Source organism: Rousettus aegyptiacus, unplaced genomic scaffold (genome assembly GCF_014176215.1).
Source record: "Rousettus aegyptiacus isolate mRouAeg1 unplaced genomic scaffold, mRouAeg1.p scaffold_m13_p_1, whole genome shotgun sequence".
Classification (NCBI taxonomy): Eukaryota; Metazoa; Chordata; class Mammalia; order Chiroptera; family Pteropodidae; genus Rousettus; species Rousettus aegyptiacus.
In genome coordinates, this window is record NW_023416284.1 from 33,966,759 (window position 1) to 33,990,260 (window position 23,502).

A 23,502-nucleotide genomic window follows, 5' to 3' on the forward strand; every position below is an offset into this window, starting at 1 on the left:
TTCCACAGGTAAAGTGGTTTGGAGAAGTAGCCAATTACTTGGGTTTCCCATAACGAAGGAAAATTCCACTAAGGGCTATTGCCAACCTTGTTATTACTGAGGGAAAATGAATTTCTGGTTCCTAAATTAGAACTTAGGTGTGTTCCTCTGAACACATCTTTTCATTTCTGATCTCCACATTCTTGCTCATGATGTTCTCTCTCTCTGAAATGCTATCTGCCTCCACTCTGCCTTCACATACTACTTATTTATTAAATTAGAACTTAGGATTCTAGGATTCATTTTTTAAAAAATAATTCTATTGCACTAGTGTTGGACCATTTATCTGAACTCTTGGAAAACAGCTAACCAGATGGTATAGTTTTATAGATGTTAAAAGTTATTCCTTAAACTGCCAGAAATTTATTTTACCTGTGTTTTCTATGGAAATCTTTTAGAACTTATATATTTTCCTGCTTTTATAAAAATAAAGTTGAAATTTTTAAAAATAGTTAATGCTTAATTCAGAACATATAGAGAATAACTTCAGAAAAGTTATTTGGTAAATATTTATTAAACACTTGTGTGTTCCATGCACTATACTGGTTGTAGGGGATATCATTGTGAATAAAGAAAATATTGTTCTTGCCTTTACAGAGCTAGTAAAGGAAATAAAAATCATAATGAGGATTGAATTTTTTTCAACTACAATAATGATATAAGTAAGTCGTGCTTCTAAAAAATTTTAAACTAAGTACATAAAATAATAGCAATGGCTTTTCCCACACCCTTACTTTAGAGATGAACACATAGTTCTCATGTGTTAACTTCCTAATCCTAATGTAAATCCTAATGTAAAGTTAGAGTGCATAAAGGCTGGACATTTAAAATGAGGAGTAATTATACACTACAAAGCCATTTCATCCATTTTGTGGCAAGGAGCCATTTACTTCTAACCAAATGATGGCAACTCATGTTTTTAATGAGATCTATAAATTGTTTCAGAAGAAAATTAAGTGACCAATGTAGATTTTACCTGTAAAAATTGGGGCAGCAGTACATAATTTAAAAAATTTAATGGTGCCACAAGGCTCACATAGAAAAACAACGGCCTTTTGACCCCTTACTTTCTCTCTTCTGCTTGTTAGACTAGCCATTTTCACATTTTCTAGCTGTTTATGCTACTGTTTTTATAGCATAATATCTAGCATTTTATTTATTCAACAGATATTTATTAAGCACCTAATACATGCTGCTCTCTGTGTGAGAAAATGCTTAAGATACAGTGGTGAACAAGGCAGTACACTATACACTATCATAGCCATTGTGGGATTGTATAGAAAGTGTTCATTCCTAACCTTGAACAAATATTTCTTTTTGTTTATTAATGTACTTAGCATTGCAGATAATTTGCAAACAATCTCATGGAATGTGGTACCCTTGGTCATAAGGTAGGGACTGCTTCTACCATGTATCAAGCGGTGTAATTATTCCAGCTGGCCAAGTTTGTGTGTGGAAACAATTGGCTGAGTTTACTTTTGAGACTTTTGGGTACTGGTCAGACAAAATAATGGAGCTACATATCCTGCCTCCAAGAGTTGTGCAGTAATGTTATCTGTTCCAGCCATTGGGCCTGAGTTGCTGGGTACATTCCTAAGGAAACTATGATTTTTCAAAACCTATTTCTTCTTTTTTTCTTCTATTTTTGTCAAAAGTATTTGTCAACTATGAGATGACATCAGAGCAGAATGTGACTTATAGGTAAACATTAATGGACTCTCTAGTAGAAATAATATTTTTGAAAGTAGTACATGAATTCTGTGTAAAGTAATTTTTCATCTTTATAGCTATTAGATAATGGCCTATTTTTTTACTCAATAGACTTCCTGCCATTTTAAAGACTCCCTCCCTCTAAACCTTAGTGTTTTTTTTCTGATTGTTAATATATAAATGGGATGCAACAAGAGGGAAATTTAAGTTTAGTTTTTCTTATTTCATAATTGTTTTTAAATTTTTTTCTGGTTTTATTGAGAAATAATTGACATCATTGTAACATATCACTCTATAAGCTTAAGGTGTACAGCATTTTTTAAAAAACTTGTTAATCACCAGAGTCTATTCTTTATCTTGAACAACAACAACAAAAAAGGTTACCAATATAATCACTTAGTTATATAGTTCAAAGGTAAGTATTGAAGATCTTTTTGATATGTGGGTTGGTAATCAGTTGTCATATATAGTTTTAAGGCATTGGTCACTTAATTTCCTTTGAAACAATTTATAGATTTCTTTAAAAACACTTGAGTTGCCAAATTTGCCTCGAAGTCCTACAGTTTCTTGGGATAAAATGGGTAAAGTTTTCTTGTATTGTGTAATTACTCTTCATTTTAAATGCTACATCTTTTATGCATACTAACTTTATACTAGGATTAGGGAAATGAGAACTGTATGTCTATAACAAATAGTTATCTCTAGTATGAAATTGGACCTCTTTAAATATGTAACTAGAACATAGAGTTTTTTATATATGCAATTGAAGAAAACTCAGTATTGTTAAGAGACTATCATAAATCATATTCTCTATTGCCATTATCTCTAATTTTAATACTCAAGCCTATCAATAAAAACTAATGACTGGAACTTAACTATTTATATTAGACTGTCAAAAATGATAGTGCATTTTTTTATTTTTGAAACTACTGACCCATGATGATCTTGATGGAGATTTGGAGGATACTTTTTAAAAAATCTAATACTTGGGTAGACACTGTTTAATAGAAAGTTCTCAATGATCCCATGGGTTTGTCTGCTCAGAGATAAGACATAAGCACATGAAAGATCTGGTAAGCGAGAATCACATTTAAATAAGTATTACGTCAAATAGTACAGTACATAGACAGAATTAGAGATGTATGCTTTTTTCCTCTGGCTCAGAACTGTTTGATCAGCTAATATTGAATTAACTCCTTTGCTGCTCAGGCACAAAATTAATGTCTAGAAAAGCAGATAAAGGAAAATTTTAAAGAGTATTAGTGTAGGTTGTTAGACATTGACCTTGTCCATCTAGCAAAATTAATACTTTTCCTTCTCTATCACAGTTTATATTTGTCATAAGATTCTCTATTTTCAGACTCTATTCCCATAGGAAGTTCATTATTGAACACCTAATATCTGCCAGGCATTTGGATAAATACCGATGATATGATTTGAACAAAATTAGATATGTAGATCCTTTCCTCATTAAGCTTGCAGTCTAGCGGTGAACATAAACATTTATCAAAGAATAATGCAAATAAAACTATCTGATTAAAAAATGGGCAGAAGATCTGAATAGACATTTTTCCAAAGAAGACATACAGATAGCCAACAGGTACATGAAAATGTGCTCAGCATTATTAATCCTCTGGGAAATGCAAATCAAAACCCCAATGAGATATTACCTCACACCTGTTAGAATGGTTAGAATTATCAAAAAGACAAGAAATAACAAATGTTGGTGGAAAAAAGGGAACTCTTGTGCAGTGCTGGTGGGAATGTAAATTGGTGCAACCACTATGGAAAACAGTATGGAGGGCCCTCAAAAAATTAAATATAGAACTACCATGTAATCCAGCAGTTTCCCCTTCTGGGTATTTATCCAAAGAAAACAAAAAACACTAATTCAAAAAGATTTATGCACCCCATGTTCATTGCAGAATTATTTACAGTAGCCAAGATATGGAAGCAACCTGTGTCCCTTGATAGATGAATGGATAAATTGTGTGTGTGTGTGTGTGTGTGTGTGTGTGTGTACACAATAGGACATTATTAAACTATACAAAGAATGAAATTTTGCCATTCGTGACAAGGATGGACCTGTATGGCACTATGCTAAGTGAAATAAGTCAGAGAAAAACAAATACCTAAGATCTCTTATATGTGGAATCTAAATTAAAACGAAAAAAAGCTAATAGATACAGAAAACAGATTGGTAGTTGCTGTAGGTGGGGGGAAGGTAGGAGAAATGTGTGTACCTTTTTTTTAGTTTAAATAATTGAACAAAAAATTTTTAAAAGAATAAATAGAGAACAGCAGTGGTTGGAGAAATTGACTGCTTAAGGAGCAGTGATGGAAATGTGTCTTACTTGATGTGGTGGTTACATTTGTGTATACATTTATCAAAACAGTGAATGGTACACCTAAAATGGATACATTTTGTTGCATGTAAATTCAAAGTTAATTGAAAAGAATGACTCAAATACATGTAAAATTATAGCTGTAATGTTTCACATGGAGAGTTGCATGGGTTATGAAAACATAATAGGAGGAATTAACATAGACAGGAGGAAATGATAAGAAGTAAATGATGAATAGAAGGAATTGGTGTCAAGGGGACAGTCTAATAGAAATAAAAGCATGTGCCAAGGTCCTGAGGTTAGAAGGTCCAGGACAAAATCAAAGAGCTTGAAAAAGGCCATTGTGTGGAATGCAGAAAGCAAGGGAGTGGAAGGTATAGGTGGAGCTAGGGGACAGGTAGGGTTAAATCTTACATGCCATTGTTTAAAGATTGAGTAGTATCAATGAAAACAGTTAAAAGTTTTTTTGATTGGGGTGTGGTGATGAGGGTATAATGAAATTGGTTTTGGAAACCAATTACTGTGGTTATAGTGTTGAGAGTGAATTGGAGGAGCTAGGGTAGATTCAAGAAGACTTTACTAAGGAGATTATTGCAAGAAACCAGGACTTGTAATTGAGTGGTGGTGATGGAGAGACACATGAATGTATTTAGAAGGTAAAAAGGATAGAACTAGGTGATGGATTGAACGTGGATTGAGGGAGGTCTTATGGACTGCTAGGTTCGTGGTTCACATATTACAGTGGATGGTGATGTTTTTCATTTACTGATATAGGGAGCTCGGGAAGAAGACCAGCTTTTGAGGAGTGAATGTGGAAAGGAGTGCATTTGATATTGGACATTTTGAAAAAATTTACATAAACTGATCCTGTTTTTAACATTGAGCGCACAAAGCATTTATTGAGCCATTTGCACTATGCTAGTTGTACAGAGCTACAAAAATATATTAGCTGTTTAGTAGTTACGGGTATATATAAATAACCATAAGGAAAAATCGTAAGAGCGATAAAGAGATTGTCCTCCATATCAATAAGTTAATCATTTATGCCTGTGAGTTCCTGCATTTTGGGTGATTATCTGTCGAGGTCTTCTAAGTCCATAATTTTATCTAATTTTAAGTTATGACATTTGGATTCCTGAAGCATCTTTACAAGCCACCCACATTCCTTATGGAGCTGTGGCAAAACAGCAGGCTCATAATGTTTCTCTGGATTAATAAAAACTGGCACTCATACTTTTGTTTATTGATACTGTGCCTCCTCCCCTCTCCCTCTTCACCACTTCCCCACCACGCGACACAAACAACTTTCCGGAAGTAAGCAAAGCAGTTATCAAAATGAAACTTGGCTCCATAGCTGCCAAAATATTTGGGATGGCGAGCTAGAAACCGGTGGGTGTAAAGCACTTTTACGTCTTTGTCTTGGCCCTTAACTCAGTTGCCGCTGTGTAGGAACTAGCCGGGCCGAAGGCCGGAAGCCAAGCTGAGGTCTCTCGGGCGCCGACCTCCCTTTCCTGGAGGCGGTAGTTGTGTGTCCCAAGGCATAAGTCCTGGCGTGGGCACAGCGCGGCCCCGCCCTGGGCTCCACCTGAGGGGACGGCTGGTACGGTGTGGGTGGGGCCAGAGAGCTGGGACCTCCTGCTGCTGCCTGCCCCTCCCGCTGGTGGCCGGCTCTCTCTCACCTCTCCACCCAAAATTGGCCTAACCGCCAATCGTCAGCTGCTCACTTCTCTTACAGCAGGTGACCCATGGCCAATCGCCAGGGGTGTCTTTGCCAGGAGCAGACAGGCCCAGCCAATCGGTGCGTCCCCGAGGCCGGGGCGGAGCCGGGGTAAGGGTAAGAGGGTATCCCAGGGGACCTGCTGAATCTGGCAGGACAGTCTGCAACGCACTCCACCCTACAAGCTGGCAGAGGGGGAAGAAAAAAAGGGTGTTCGGAAGCGGCCCCCGGCCCCGTCCCCTGGAGGCACAGAGGGCAGGGGCCTCGGCGAATGGCTTTCTTGCTCGCCAGTTTCGGAGTGAGTAGACCCTAAGGGTCTGGGAGAGGAGCCAGGGTCCCTGCTGTCCGCCCGGTGCTATGGGCGCTAATGTCGCCTTCTCCCTGCCTCCTGCTCGCTGCCCTCTGGGGTGAGTAGGACGACGTGGCTCCCCAGGCCCTCTCTTCCCTGAGCGCTCTCCTCACTTGGCCGAGATGAGTTGGAGGCTGAGGCTAGGGGCCTCCTGTTCCACCGAGAGGTCATTCGCCACCAAATCAGATTGGAGAGAATCTCTTCCTCTTTCTCGATTCATATTTGTGGAACCCAATTTTCCTTTCGAAAGCTGCCTCAAGATGTTATATTAACACAAAAGTTAAGCTTTCTCTTAATGTGAAAGCCTAATTTCGACCAGTTGTCCATTAATAGAATCTCCATTTGCAGGCCAGACCAGACATTTTCTGTTGTTCTTTTTTGGCACTGTGTTCTTGCCTGTCCCAGTTGTGTGTGTGTGTGTGTGTGTGTGTGTGTGTGTGTGTGTGTGTGTGTGTGTAATAATTATGGGCATTATTATTTGTGAGTATATGTCTGGTGTGGAAGGTGGTTTTATGCTTTTTGGGTAGCTTGTGTGAAAACATTGAAAACTTTGGAATAGTATGGGGCTTATAAAAACTGAAGGGTAGGGTTTAGTTTGGGAAAGCTGAGTATAATGAATAGGAAGCATGTTTGAATCACGCATTTTTGTGGCGTTCATACTGTATTAAATTATTTTTGTTATGAAAGTGAGAAATATATTGAACTTTTTGCTAATTGGAAGTAAAATTTGATTTTGCTTGCTGATTAAACTGTTTATCTTTTGCTGTTTAGAAAATTAAGAACATATCAAGTAATTATTTCTCCTAGTTTTGGCAGAGAGGCTGGGCAGGAACTTAGAATAGTAGTTTCAGTTTTAAAACCTTTTTTAGTGAACTTTACATTGGAAATTCTCATCCACTGTCTAAATCATCACAGTACATTGCCTGTATTGAACTGAGCAGGTGATAAAACCCTTAGTGGTGTTAACATCTCTCATTTACTTACTTTTTTTAACTTTCACTTTTTGTCCAGCCCAGCAAGAGACAACTTAAATAAAAATACCATATTACCTTTCCTAGCACAGGAAGATATAAACCATAAAAAATCAGATTTTCAGTCCGAGAGCTTAAATGGGAAATAAAGATAACAGAAGCTGGATCTGTTTCCTCCTTAGTTTGGTTTTCACAGAGATGATATTGTACTTGAAGTGCCCCTCAATAAATACTGGGCTGCAAAGGCTAGTGGTCATATCCATTTTGATGTTTCTAAAGTTCTAGATGGTATGGCATTTTGTTTTGTTTTGTTTTTAATGTGAAAAGATTGTTTTTGGTAAGAATCTAATTATCGAACCATCCCCAGTTGATAGGAGGATCAGCAGAGAATTTAGTTCAGTGTAAGTTTGGTTCAGCCAGAAAAGAGCGTTGTGATAGCAACCATATTATGCTGATTGGAAAATCAGGCAGTTGCATGGTTTGCAGTCTGTTGCTTAAGAAAGAGGATATCAAGCTTTTATCCTAGAAAGCAAAGTCTAGGATGTCCTTTGGAATATGTGAATTTCCATCAGTATATAAACTTTATAGTGTAGATTGATAACTGATGTTTATGGAGATTTTATATAAAAAGACAGTTTTTATGATGACTGTAATGTTCTTAACCTAAAATTATATTTAGGAAATTTTTTAAGTAAAGGTTTACATTTGAAAGAATAGCTGTTAGGCTGAAAATATAACTGAGCCAGATGTTATCTGCCTAAAAGTTCCACCACACACAGGCAATTAGTCATTTAAAACTGTTTTCCATCTCTTTTATTTTCCACATCCATCACCAGGTCCTATTAAACTCATCTTAGTAATGCCTCTTGGATTCGATCTGTTTCTGACCACATTTTAATGCTTTAATTCAAGCCTTCATCATCTCTCACCTCGATTCCCACAAAACTTTCTAACGAGTCTCCCAATCATTGGACTCCCTCTACCCATACTCTTTATCCAAAACCAAACCCCAGCGCCTCACTCCAGTGTTTAGCAATCTGTTCTGGACATCCCTTGCCGTAGTTCAGCTGTGTGGCATGGCCTTCAAGGCCCTGCACAACCTGGTCCTAATTTCTCTCTCGGGGTCTGGACTCAGCTACAGGTGCTCTACTCTAGCACTGTGAACCGTTGATCATTTAAAACATGCCATATGGCCTTTCATAGCTCTTTGTCATTTCACAGCCTTTCCCTCTTGCTTAGAATTATAATTGCTCAGAATTCTATCAAACGATAAGCCTCCAGGTCATCGTTTAACACACAGCTCCTGTGTTACTTTTTCTTTGATGTCTTTCTTTCTTTAGACAGAGTGAGTTGGAATTACACTTGTCCTTTGTGTGCTGCAACAGCACTTTGTTCATATCTCTATATTATAGCCTTTGCTAGGTTGCATTGTATGTTTTTTGTTCACATATCTGTTTCTTGTATTAGACTCTAATCTAGCGATCAGAGATCTTACTCATCTTCATATCTCCAGAGCCTTTATCTTTAGTCTAGTGCCTGGCAGATAGTAGGTGCTCTGTAAATGCTTGTTAAATGATTAAAGTATGTAACTCTATTGTGTTCTAAATGTGCAAACCTTTGGCTCCATTTTACTGGAATTACATTTTTCCCTGTGGTTTAGAAATATTTCCAAAGTCACCAAACTCCCTTGTTGCTGCCACACTTGAGAGACAGGATTGTAAAATGTTTAGACACTATGTTATAAATGGTGAGCAGATTCCCAGGCAAGCTTCCTGTCCTCCCAATCTATATTGAAGACTACCAATAGCAGTGTCAGCACAAATTGGTTCTCTGGTAGTGTCATAGGAAAAAAGAGTATGTTGATGGTTAGAGAAGTGTGACTGCTTTGTAAGTGGTGAAATTTGAGCTCATTCCTGAAGACGTTAATGATTAATTATGTTTGCTATTGTATATATTGTCCTTTGAAGATGATAGTACCCAGCATGTAACAGATATTCAATGAATATTTGTGTAACGAAGGCATGGCAGTGGCTGATGTGGGGTGGGGGGGAGGGAGAGAGGAGGGACACTGACTCAGACTTGTAGTCCTTTCTTTCCACGTTGGAGTTCATTTGTTTATGGAGACATGTTTAAGAACTTTGCTTCTTTGCTCTATTGACTGTGCAGCTTATATTTTTTCCCCGAAATGTGCCACTTCAACTAAGTTATTCTGCTTACTCATTTGTTTCTTTGTAGTCTCTGCATTCCAGAGCATATTTTAAAATCTGGTTGCATTAGTTTTTCTCACTATTTCAAGGTTACACTAAATGATAGAGCTTGCTTGTGTTTTAACATTGTCATACCATGGATGACTTAGCTGCAGTTGGAACGTGTAAGTTCTTATTGTCTGTATTTAATGAAATTAACTTTTTTTGAAAGTGAATAAGTGGACCCTAGGTTTTTTCAGTATAGTAAGATATTTACTCATCCGATGAACATGGTTATTTACCTGGTGATTGGCTTCACAGAATCCTGGAATTGAAAAGGATCTTGGAGTTTTAATTCACAGAGAAATCAGTCTCAGAGAAGCCAAGCTGCTTGCCCAAGGTGACAGAGAGTAGAATAACTAGGACTGGAGCCCTGTGATTCTTGTTCCTTTATTATTTCTAGAGAGAACTGAGGTGCTGCTCTGGTGCTGCTCTTCATCCATTGCTCATCTTACTCCCCAAACCCTAGTCATTTTTCTAGTTCAGCCACTAATTTTGGTATCCTTTCAGATTCAGCATCTGGATCTGAAAAATATCTGATACTTCTCTAAGAGAATATTGTTTCTCATTTGGCCTCCTGCTTTCCTGCCTCTCTTTGTGCTAATACTAGCCTCTGAGTCTGGGAGTATGCCTTTTGTGGTTTTCTCCATTTTTCCTACCGATTTATTACCTGCTTTCCTTTGCTCCTGCTCCAGGAGGCTGACCTTTACGGATTGTGTCATTCTTTATCCTCTGGCTTCTGGTTGGGTTTAGCCGATGGGCGGCAGCAGCAATGTGGAAGGAAGACAAGAAAACCATTGGGGGTATTTATCCCTCTTGCTCCTTCTTTGATTTGATGTATTTCCAGCAGTGGCTATTTCCTACAACTAGAGGGTCCTTTGAGTAGTAGCTCCTTCTCCTGGGTACTTCATATCCCTTCTTAGTTTCCTTAACCTTGCCCTCATTTCTATAGTCACTTCATTAAAGAGAAGTTCAAATGTTCCATCTGATTACGCTGTTTCCAGCAGGGCCCATGCTATAATACTTTTTTCTTCCTATCTCTGTCCAAAGCCTGCACTCTAAAATGTAACCTCAGTAAAACCTTTCTCATTTCTTAACTTACTCCTTTGAATATCTTATAATTGCTTATTTTACCATGCTTAAATCAGTTATTTGTAGACAGATGTTTATATCCTCTAATAGATTTGAAACTCTTAGGCCAGGGTCTATGTCTCCTTCATCTTGCCATCCCCAAAGCATAGTCATGAGAGATGCCCAATGAATAAATCATTATTGTAATGATGAATTCTAAGCCCAGAGTAGTATGTGTAAAACAGTGTTCATGAGAAGATTTGGCATGAGAGAATGAATTCTTAGAAGGACAAATCAATTGTCATTGCCAACCAGGTCTTTCTTCTTATACTACCTGTACAGTACAATGTCCTTCCTCCTATTCAGTTTCTTTTTTTCTTAAAAACTTTTAATTAGCCTTAAAAGAAATTAGCATCCATACTTATAATAAATCCTTTATGATAACTAAATGAGTTATAAATGAGTTATTTATGAGTTATGGTCCGAGTTTTAATCTACAAGATCTTCTTGTTTAAATGCTAACAGGTAGGCACATTTCAGAATTTATTTTGTTCATTTACAAAATGTTTTTGAAAACTTTATAATTAAATTTTCAGTAAGGATTATGCTATGAATGAGAATTCTGCTGTTATTTCAAAACTCAAAGTACTAGAACAGTCAGTTTAAGGACTCACATGTATAATGTGAATTTCTCCTAGTTATATATAGAACAGATTTCTAGGAAACTTACCTGAAACTTTTGTTTTTGGTGGACCCTTAAAAACATTGAGACTTTTTGCTTTCCAGAATGCTGTTAAACTGAATGATAAGCAGTAATCTAGGATTGGGGAAGGGAAGTGTATTTTTTCCATCTCATACCCGTAAGCCACTCAGAGCTTATTTAAATCTTGGAATAACTTAACCTGTGACTTTTAAGAAAGATATTGCTAGTAGCCTGATCAACTAATATGTGAAAAGAAAAGTTTTGGCTGATTGCCAGTCCCGTGTGGTCAAACAGTGCTTTGTTGGGAATGATATATTAGGTGTTTTTGTTTTTTATGAGTGTGCTTTCTCGAATGTTGAATCACGATCATGTTATTGGCAGGAAGGATATGGAGGGAAAAATAAATATTCTGCTTTGTTTTATTGGCCACTTTTCTTAGCATTTATTCTGGTATAGTGGTGATTGCTAATTTTTAAGTGCCTTTTTTTGCTAGTTTGTGCTCTATCTGTAAATGATGTTATAAATTTGTTATGCTTCATTTTATTTTGCTTGGAAAGGTATATCTGAGCAGCTTCAGCATTGCCAAATTTACTTTCTTAATACATTTTAGCATTTTGTAGATAATTTTAAAAGAATAATACTGATGAGTTTGCAAACTAAAAGTTATAAATATTTTGAAAAATATTTATAATCTGTAGTTTCCTATTTTTAACATAAAGCTTTTTAATTTATATAAATGCATACTTATTTTAAAAATCAGAGAACATGAATGTATAAAGTAAAAAACTAAAAGAACTCCTGTCACAAATGTCCCTTCCCTTAATTCCAGGCCCCAGGAATAATATGTGTTTAATGTTTTGTTTTGTTTTCATGTGTTGTGTATGTTTGTATCTGTAGTAAAATAGCTTTTTAAAAATGTAACTTCTATATTACTCATTCTCCATTTATCTTGCATAAGGTAAGCACTCAGTTAACATTACTTGAATTCTGGTGTCTTGTTTTATTTCTGTAGTTTGCTTTCTACATTCAGAGCCTATAAACTCATGTTTCTTTTTTTTAAAAAAATGTTTTTAAAAAGTAATTTTCTGCATTCTGAAACTTCTGAAGCAATTTATGTGCCTTCCAGACTTTTATATCTCTAAAATGCTAGTTACATCCTGTATAGAGAGGGAGACCATATAATTTCTTGGCCCAACTTGGGCACTTTTGAGAGTCAAGGAGGTCGCTAATAATAATTTTGCCAAGACAACAGGCACAAACAGGGATGATTTCAGACAAACTAGGATAATTGATCACCCAATTTATAAAGTTCAAGTTTTGTTTATTTTATTTAGTTTTGACAATAATTTTTCCTATGACTTTTTTGAAGAAATAGAGAATATTTTGGAAAGACAAGCTATCAGTGATTTAAATAGAGGAAAATGATACTGATTCCAAACTTTTTATGCAGTTGTTTGAATAACCAGTCACTTTATGAAATCAATATTAATGTTTTGTTCTATAAATGAGAGAGTTACAGAACAGTGTCAGTATTAGATGAAGAGAGCATAAAGAGTAAGCTGTTGTGCTAAAAGTTTTGATTAAAGTTTATGAATTTATGGACTGGTGTCTCTACCTGATTCATTTGACAAAGCATATAATGCATATTTTGTTTATAAATTTAAAGATGATTCTGTTTTTCAAAGAACTAATATATTTTCAAAAATAAGATTATTTTATAGAAAAGAAGGCTTCCTTTATATTGTTTGACTCTGTTACTAAGGTAATAATTCAGTACAATTTACCTTTTGTGATTCATTCATAGTACCCAGTATTTTTCTGAACATGTGGAATTTTTTACTGATTTGTTTTCCAAACCTGTATTTTATCACTTTTTTTGTCTATTGTTCATAGCTTTTTAATTACTATTATTTATTATCTTCTTCAGAGTTCAACTTACTGTTTGTTTTCTTAAAGGAATGTTAAATACAATTTATACTTATATCCTTTTTTTGATAATCAATCTCTATTAAATTACATGTGTTACGTAGTATTTAGTTATTATTCATTTTGTTTTTATACATCAAATAAATATTCACTTGAGTGCCTTCTATACATTAGACACTAACTAGTTGAGGGCCTGGGGATATAATGGTGAATCCTGGTTATTTATGATTTCAAATTATGAAGAGGAAGTAGAACACCTATTATGTTACTTTACATATAATGTTTCATTTTATCTTTTCAGCAGCCTTGAGTGGTTAATTATTATACCCATCTCTCATAAGAAAATGGAGATTGAAAAAATAACTTGGCCAGATTATACAGAAAATTGGTTAGGAAGTTGAAGATTTGGGATTTAAAACACTATCAGTCAAACTTTAAAGGTTATGCTCATTTTCACTATATCAAGCTCCATCAGGCAATTTTTAGATTACATTTTAGTTCTCGTATACCATGAATTCTTTTTCACATATCATTGTGATTTAATAGGAAATTATAATGGATTTGAATTCAAAAGACTAGATTGAAATTCTAATTTAAAAAATAAAAACCCACTAGATGGTTTGGGTAATAAGCACTTGTAATATAGGGTTAATATCTGTCTGCCTTACTATGTCGTGATAATGAAATGAGAAAACTTGTAAAGTGTATCAGAGGACCTAATTCTCTGAAAAAGGTTTTAATATATATTATTCATCCATGGTCAATCCATGGGGTTAGAATTGTTCACTTAAAACTATGGAAAAAGGCCTTACTTTTTTAGGGCATTCTTGGGATACTTAACAGTTGTTGGTAAGAAAGCTATAGCTACTGTGTTCTATTAATTTGATGTTCTATTAATAGTACTGTGTACTATTAATTTGGAGCCTTAGATTATCAGGACATTGATTTAAATGGAAAATATCTTCCTGAAGGTGTAGTGGAGGAAAGAGTTTAATAATAGTTTCAATTTTATGGACATTTTTGAATTGACGATATTCACTCCAAATGAACTGATAGCTGGATATTCTATAGGATTAAAGGAGAAATTCTTACCCTTAGAACTTCTCTCTACCTCTAAATCCCATTCTTTCTTTAGCTGAAGTGGATACACCACAGAGATAATAGGGATTATAAATGTTTCCAAATTTGCAATAATCTAAGGAAATTACAGACTAGTATACTCTACATGAAGCCATAATCTTATTAATATTTCTAGTTTCTTTAACACTTTTTTCATCATAAGCCAACTTTTAAATCATTTGATAAGGGGGCAAAAATGGTGTCTTTTCTCAGAAAACTTAATTTGCTAACAAATTTCTAAGGAACAAAAAAGCCATTAAGTTTGGCATATATATTTCCTTGTTTTTTTTAACTTGCTTTGCTGCTCATGTATCTACTTTTCCTCTGTGTAGTTACAGTTTTTTCTCTTATTATTCCTTTACTTAATTATTGATAAACAGACTCACAGCATGGTAACTTTCTATTCTCTCTTTTCTTACCTTTATGGAAGATCAGTACCACACTTGCTTTTTTCCAGTCTTCTGGTATCTCTCCAGTTCTTGAATTTTCAAAAATAATTGTAAGTGATTCAATTGTAAGTATGCCCTATACTTCTTTCATTGGATGAAAGTGTATCTGTGATGCATGTCATCTCAAATTGTTGATTGTGAACATAAACTTTCCAAATATTCTCATATTTTAATCAAAGCAACATTTCTGCAAAGTTCTCATTATTTTAATTATAGGATGTGTGCTTTGTTAATTTTTAACAATCATCTACTTTTGTTGATTCATGCCATTTATTTTTCATTAGGCGGCTTGTTTTCTTTGTTTTTCCTTTGTAAGCTGTTACTCCCTTTTACAAATCTGATAACTTAATCTATTTTCTTGTTATTTTCAACTTTCTAAGAGACTTACATGGAATATTGTCTCTATTTCTAATATGTTTTTCTTTTCTCTTTATAACATTTTTATTATGTACTATTTTTGTTCTGTATAAGAGAAAGCAGTGAGCATAGAGTACTTAGTCCTTTAAGTTTTTGCTGTGAAATAAGATTTGATATGAAAATAATTACTCACTTGTAAATTCCTTTTTACAGTGTTGTTAGTCAGCCATAGCCCTTACTGTAATAGTATTCTCCTCAGTTCCTTAAATTACCCATGTCTTACTTCCTGATTCTGACCTCAAAAGACCTTAGTCACCTTTTACCACCTTTACCTCCACTGTGTATTAGTCTTCCTCTGTCAGCAGGAATTACTTTAAAAGTTCTCAGCCTGTCTCAAAACTTGCCTCCTGTACTGTTTTACTAAGAAATGCCTCTCCAAAGCAGCTATAATTCATGCGTACTTTAGAGACATCTCTTGCAATAGTCTTCTTTTTAATGTGGGTGATGCATTCACTTATGTGTATGTGTGAAGTATAGTGTTTTAACGTCCCAACTCATCAATAGGAATTCTTTTAATTTTGCTGACATTTGTTAGCTTTCAAGTACCTTCTGAGAAAAGTGATGCTATTCAACATAAATGTTAGAAAGATAGTAGGGAGTACTTACATACTGTTTTGAGGCAGTTTGATATTCTTCTGCTAGTCTAGATGCTATTTTTGAAATTCTCCTTAAACTGGGCCAGATGTGTGTGTGTCTCTATGTACATATTTTAAACTAGATGCATAGTTTAAATCCTGGCTGATATAAAAATCATAGGTTACTTTTCTTGACTTTATATATGTATTTTAACTTTCTTTATTAGCAAAGTACTCTTGAAAACTGGAGACTAAATAGGTTTTAACATATTTGCCACATAAGTGCTTTTTCTTCTTTACATAGATTTCTAATTTTATGGTTAGATTTGGGTTTGATTTCTACTGAGGCTCTAATTTAACTTCTTCTACATCACAGCCATTTAGTCTTTATTTCTAATAATAGTTATATTTAAATGAATTTGAACAGAAATCATCAAGTTAGAACTATAGCTCATCAATACAATAAATTAGGGAGCATCAGCCTCTTTGGTTCTGAGTGCCAGAAAAAGCATCACAGCCACTTCAATTACTACCGAAGGTTATAGACAAAAGGGAAAGACAGATACAAAGAAAAAAGTGAGCGAGTAGAAAAAGAGAAGGAGAATTTGAACAGAAAGGCCAGGGAAAAGTGGTCATGAAGAAGAAGACTGATATCTGGGCCATCAGCAGTTGCCACATGCTGCAGTCAGTGCCATTACATTCATTCGATACTGAGCCCTGCGAGTATAATGTTGAGTGAATGGCACAGTTTCTGCCTTCATGAAGCTTTAAATCCTTCAGAGAAGTCAATTAAATATTTAATATGATAAAATGAGATAGATGTTAGATAATACTAGAAAGTATTTCTGCTTGACGCCCAACCTGTTGTTCTCAAGAGCTACTGTAAGATATCACTGTAAGAAGTATGAAGTTAACACTATTATCTTAAAGGGTCTGCCCTGTCTGAGTTCTTTTCAGAGGAAGATAGGCCACTGTCAGCATGGTAAAGGATCTTATTGTTTTTATGATCTGTTTTAAAGCAAAACTCCATTAAAAAGGATATGAATAAATATAGTGCCTTATATTGTGAATCGTGAATGGAAAGAGGAATAGTTATGACTTTAAGGAATTTTTATCAAAAAGTCTGTTAGGAGGTAATAAGTTCTTTGTCTTCTTTGGACACTACTGCAAAGATTAGATGACTTTCAAAGACATTGTAAAAGTAACTTCTGTGTGAGAGAGATTGGACTAGGTGGCTTTGAGTCTATGTATTTTAAGTCACAGTACATAGTGAAAACTTGTATTTCATTATAATTACTATCAGTTGTTTGTCCATGTTATTGGTAAATTTGTATATGTTATTTTATTGATTGTAGATGGGGCAACTATGTAGAAAGAAAAGGAATCTATATGTAGATTTTCTTAAGTAAGCCAAAGATTTATGGATTACTGTGCAAGGGAATTTTGGTTAGTTCAGGGATTTTAAGCTAATAACTATTGTAATAAACTTTCCATATTCATTACATAAAGAAAGATGGCTTGGTGAGTAACTCTTTGACTTGGATGTTGTGCCATGTGAAGTTTATTCTGAGGGTACAGGAATGTTGTAAAAGATTATATAGAGATAGTTCTGAGAAAAGAGCCAAGATGAGTTTCATATTATTATAGCAACATCAAAGGGTTATTTTTGAAGAATTAAGTCAGGTGGGTTTCGGATATCAGTAATTTAAACCTAATTTGTCTCCATTTATTCACTACATAGCGAATGGGTTAGTGATTTGTTCAAAAGGATAAATTAGTTAAAATTTTGAAGTGATGCTTCTAAGTGGATTCAGAAGAGGGAAAATTCTTAGAAATCACTTTTTCTTCCTGATTTAGATGCTCTACCTTTTATTCATTTTTGAATGTGCCATTGATCTTTTTAATATTTAGCAAAAACAATGTTTTTAGCTGTTTTAACTGGGTATTATAATAAATTATTGATAATGACATTTATCATATTGCTCTGTGAAACAAAACAGAAACCAAGCCACATAGTTCTTCTAGTATTTGGTACAGTAACATGGAAATAAATTACTCCCTTCTTTCTTAGTATCTCCTATAGAGTATCTCTGAAATGTGATGGATTTATTCTTCTTTTTTGGCTTCTTTTATTATCAGTTTACATTGTAAATATTTAGTAGGGAGTTTTCGAGTTATCTTTTAAAATGAAGATATTGAACCACAATTTTGTAAATATATCTGAATTTTACATACATTGTTTATTATGATTTTTCTTTCTTAAACTTTGTTTTATACATGGCATCTTATTGGGAAGGGGTTTTTCAGTACTCATTTCAAGTGGTTTCTTTACATGTTTTTTTTAAAAAAGTAGGCAGTTTTATTGCCTTTGAATTTGAAAAGGAAAATGCATTACAAGATAATTTTCCCATGGCCTTAACAGGACTTAGGTTTTTAATGTTTTGATTTAGAATTTAAATTTTAGTTTAAGAAGAGCAACAATAGTAATAGTAATTCATAGTGTTAGTAGAGATAGTAGCTGCCACATTAATATTAGTAGGACAAAGATGCCTGTATTTGGCAGGTAAAAAAGTAGCAACTTAGAGTGCCACAATATCTTGTTAGTGACTGAGCTGCAATTAGAAACCAAGCTTGCCAGCCCATTGTCGTTTCCACAATACTGTACTGGGGCTCAATCTGGTGTCTTAGATAATGGCTGTGAAATGCTTTAGTAATGATAAAGTTATGCAAAGATGAGAAATTGGAGTAAAAAAGTGAACTCTGACCTCAATTTACTAAAATGAGTGTGAAATGAATCATCAGCAAGTTTTGACAGAAGGCAGGGAAGGAAAGGTAGGACAAGTAAAAGTCAAGTATGGTATGTGAAATTCAAGTGTGGTATGTTGAACCACACTATATTTCACCCATTTAGTACAGAGTTTTGTGGTAGGGTTGGGATTATGACATTAGTGGTTCCTGACCCTTATTTCCTTTTTTAACTGCATGACATCTGGGCATGCAAATATTGCAAGCTGGTAGTCTTTCACAATCTCCAACTGTTTTGTCTTTTATAGCCAGGATTGATCGTGTTTTTTGGTCAAAGATAATTAAGAACTCAAGAGTTTCTTTTGAGTAAAGTTAAAACAGAGGAATTCTATGCTCTTGGAAGTTACAATTTTTAGTATACTAAAGTAGGACATGCTAATGGCCAGACTGTTAAACTGAGAAATAAATGGGCCTTCTAAATAAATAAACGTTTACACCATGTCCAGAGTGTAGTATTCGTGCCAAGGGTGAAAGTGAGTAGGGAACTTGATTAAGACTGAAGTGTTGTCACTTTCACTTAGGGCAGTCTTCTTAGAAGAGGTGAGGATTTTGGTTTTTTCTTTTTTAATTAAAAGAGGAGGAGGAAAACATTAGAGCTGATGAGATAGGGAACGGGAGAACTAGGAAGAATATGAAGTTTAAGATAACAAGACTGGAGGAATGGACTTAACAAAAAGGGGTTAAATAGGTAATCTTGCTTATTTTGTATATATTTCTTTAGCTAAAATATTGTTGCTCTGGCGGTGACTAGGAACCATTATGCGGCTCTTGGGAGAAAAAATGATTCTGAAGAGCAGAGTAAATCCTAATTTGAGCACCAGCATGTATTAATTGATGAAAAGGGAATAATGCTAAAAGTTCATGAAGAAGATTAATATAACACTATTCTTGGAGAATTTAGATAATTTAAATAGACCTATTATTTATGTAAAAGTACTATTTTAAAGAAAATTTATCCTTCCTATATGAAGGATAAAGTATCTTTTGTACTATAAACATTACTTGAGTACTGTTAGATTTATTGCAAATTTTATTTTTCTCTAGGGTTTGGATTCAGGATTTGTTCCCAGTGTCCAAGACTTTGATAAGAAACTTACAGAGGCCGATGCTTACCTACAAATATTGATAGAACAATTAAAGGTATGGCATTAGTTTATATATTGAATTGATAAAAAGTAGCAAATGTTACTGAGCTCAATTTTGAGTAAAAAAGTTATTTGTTCTTAGTTTAAAACCCTTATGTGGTTTTAAAAGTTTTTAAAACTTATTAAAAGATGTGGGTGACTTATTCAGAGATCTTTATCTCTAATTATATTGGTAAGTAGTGTGTGTACATACTGTACTTTTTAGTTATTAAAAAGGATAAATATTTAGACATAATTAGAAAATAAGACAAGATTAGATTGTATGAGATAGTAAATTTTAAGTGGCTCTACTTCTAAGGTCTTTTTTTCCCCCCATTTTTGGAGTGTAGGGGAGTGAGAGAGGTAATTCTCTATTTCCTTTATCATTACTGAAATTAATCATCTCCTTCAATTCATACTTTAAAGTTAATTACAACTAAAGGTCCTAGGGGAAAAGAGGAGTGTTGATAAACTTGGATCACAAAGTATAAAAAACTTAGGTTTGAACTGATATTTTTAGTTCTTAAAAGTCATCTTGTTTCTTTGGTTTGTGATTCTACTAGAGTAATTGATCCTGACTATTTAAATAATTCAATAGACTTTGACCTGATACAGTGCCTTGAGAATACATGAGTATCACCTCTGAAAGAAATGTGTTTAAGAACTAAAATTTGCTTTTCTATGTTTAATAAATAGATACAATATGGTAAAGTGGCTTGATTCTGTAATCAATTTTTTTAAATCCTGTAGCTTTTTGATGACAAACTTCAAAACTGCAAAGATGATGAACAGAGAAAGGTAACTTTATGATCATAATTTCAACTTAAAAATTTTTATGCCCAAAAGCTTTTTGGAGAAATAACAGAAGGACCTCGGTGTTTTTAACCTACTATAATAGTGTCATTGACCTATTATGATAGTGTTGCCACATAGACTTCAAGGGGAGTTTTCTGGTGAATTTCTGTTATGGTCTCATAATTAAACAAAAGGATAGTGTATGCAATTTTAGTATAATACCATTTTTTTGAGTACCACCTTCTTAGGATTAAGTTCTTTCCTCTTCAGGTATCATATGTTGAAGGTAGAAAATTATTAAATTTACATATGGTCACTTCAGGTAAATCTAAAATAAACATTTTAAAATCAGTGAATCTATAGAAAGGCAAAACTTGTTTTTAGGTAAGGAATAAGAATGTTTTACATTCTTACAAATCATTAATTGAATTATATGAATCTAATTTGAGGATGTAATTCATAAAATATTAGAATTTTTCATTTAAATATCTGATTTAAATAAAGTATAACAAAAAGTACTCCCTTCGTAACCTGCCTGCACTCAGAGTGATGAGTACATTTTGGTAAACTTCTTTAAATGCAGTGAAAAAAAATACCATTTTGTGCTTCTGATTATTTCTGTTTAAACTTATTTTTCACAGAAAATTGAAACTCTCAAAGAGACAACAAATGTAAGTTATGTGCTTGATAAACTCTGGCTTTACATTAGAAATAGTACTTTAAAATGTTATTTATATTTTAAGGTGCTGCTGTTAGAAGAGCAATTTAGATTTTAATTTTTATGAATTTTTACAAGGGTGTTAAAGAGTTATATTATTTTCTAAAAGAATTTAAATGAATAGAATAATCCCTCTAATTGAAATTGACTTTGTGTGCCATTTTATCTTTCTGGTCTTGTCTGTTTGAGATCCTTGGTTAAAAGGTGTCATTCATGCACAGCATATACTTAAAATATATTGTGATTTAAGTTTTCTGATATGCTGGCCTTCTGACATATAATGGTCTACTAGTAAGAGTTGTATTTTGATAAAAGCCTTTAAAAACAGACAAAATAGTATTCCTTTGATAGAATCCTTTACTCTTCATAACTCCATAAAAGTCTTGAATGGGTGTTTTAGGAATTTACAGTGAGATTGCCTGCCATTGATCTAAGAATTTGAAAGTTAATCAGACTTATATCTCTGTGTTTAAAGTGTTGAAAGCAGTTTAGATGTTATTCAGTATAAATTAACATTTTTTGGTATTCCTTAATAATTCATAGAGTTGCTAATGATAACTTCATTTGACACTATCAACATTTAAAAACCCACCGGATATCCAGAGAGGTGTTTCTTATATACTATAGACCTAAACCCTGAACATTTGAACTCATTTTTATATTTTAAGCTTTAATATCACATGTTCATTTTATTTAGGACAAGATCCTAAAATCAGTGTTTTGTTTTTATAGAGCATGGTAGAATCAATTAAACACTGCATTGTGTTGCTGCAAATTGCTAAAGTAAGTAAATTTTACTTTCAATTACTTCATTTAATGCTATTTTAAAATTATAAATAGCTGAAAAACTCAGTTCTGAAATATATACCTTTCTACAGTAAATTGTATTGTGGAGTTCCTGATACTATTGGACAACTATTGTATTTGGATGTTACCTTATCAGCATGTACCTGTTTTTGATAGGTAATTTCTGATGGTGGCTGTGTAGAAAGGGAGAGGGAGCATGTTTGAATGACTCACCCCTTCCTTTCCATTTTATCCATTTTCACTGCTTGGAACCAGGACATACTTTGCAAAACCTTTCACAAAAATGTTTTTCTTAGCAAAGAATTAAATTTCAGAAGACTTCTTTTTCTCATTTATAATGAACTATAACCAAGGTATATTTTTTATAATTGTGGTATAGATATTTTTCTGGTACTGAACTACGTTAATGAACCACTACTTTAATTGCTGTTCCTTATTCATGAAATAAAATATATTTTGAGTTATTGTCTATAATACTGCTGTACTGTCCATAATACCACTGTATCCTCAGTGCCTGGAACAGTTGCCTGCTATATAGGGGCCTGATAATTAATTGTAGATTTTAATTGTAAAGTATGTAATGCATAATTTTTAATGGTTACATTGTTTAGTATTTCCACTATATGTTTGATTTTTTATTTAGCCACCTCTCTGTTGTGCTATGGTGATCTATCTAATAAATTAATCTTCAGGGTAGTCTGATTAGTTAATTTGTGATTAAGATACAGGGTTTTTAAATAATATTGTGAGGCAGCATTAGGTTATCTTTAAGAACATAGACTCTGGAGCCAGACTGGGTTTGAATTCTTGTTCTACCACTTGAACAAGTTCATTTATCCTCTCTGTGCTTTGGTTTCCTCCTATGTAAAAATACAGGTAATAATAGTACCTGTACTCTTACTGGTTGTGTGAAACTTAAATGAATTAGTCTAAGTACCAGGCATATAACAAATCCTAAGTAAGTGTGTGCTAAATTTTTAAAAAATTTTAGGTCATAAAATTTAAAGTGACATTAAAATTTAAAGTGACATTATCACATGTTGGTAAAAATGGGAGAACTTCTATCTGTTTACCAATGGGAATATATTAACTATTATAGCCATTTTGGAGGACTATTCTTTACTGGAAAGTTAATAAAATATTGGAATCAGCTACTTTGAAAGAAATATTCCATCTAATACCCCCAAAAAGATAAGAAAATAGCTAATTTGATACTTTAATTGGTTGGGTTTGATTATTATGGCTTAGAGGCAGCATACTGTAGGTAGAATTTTAAGTTCCTTCCAATCTTGATTCTTTCCTTTTAGTTAACACTCCTAAAAGTTTCATTCTGCCCAAATGATTGGTGCAGTGGTTCCCAAACTTTGTTGCACATTGCAATCACCTGGAGATTGTTGAAAATTCTTATTCCTGGCTCCTGCTCTCATTCTGTCGTAATTAGTATGGGGTATCATCTGGGCATTGGGAGTTTTAAACTTCCAGATGAGTCTACGGTACAGCAGAGCCCGGGCACCACCTGTTTAGTGGGATTTTCAGGTGGACTGTATTGGCTCAGAAGACTATTCTTCCTTTGTACAGTATATAGAGACAGCTAGTGTTCCACCCATGAGGAACTA

General features: G+C 34.1%; 1 protein-coding gene across 15 annotated transcripts in view; it reads left to right on the forward strand.

Moving 5' to 3' along the window:
* Window positions 1-23,502, forward strand: part of OSBPL9 (oxysterol binding protein like 9) — a 112,479-nt gene that overhangs the window by 57,058 nt on the left and 31,919 nt on the right. For 4 of the 15 annotated variants that reach the window (XM_016120273.2, XM_016120274.2, XM_036233903.1 and 1 more), the window contains 4 exons: window positions 19,487-19,582; window positions 20,317-20,364; window positions 21,003-21,032; window positions 21,812-21,862. In XM_016120273.2, coding sequence (XP_015975759.2) covers window positions 19,487-19,582; window positions 20,317-20,364; window positions 21,003-21,032; window positions 21,812-21,862 — 225 coding nt within the window. The other 11 variants (XM_016120267.2, XM_016120271.2, XM_016120268.2 and 8 more) reach the window with 9 other exon arrangements.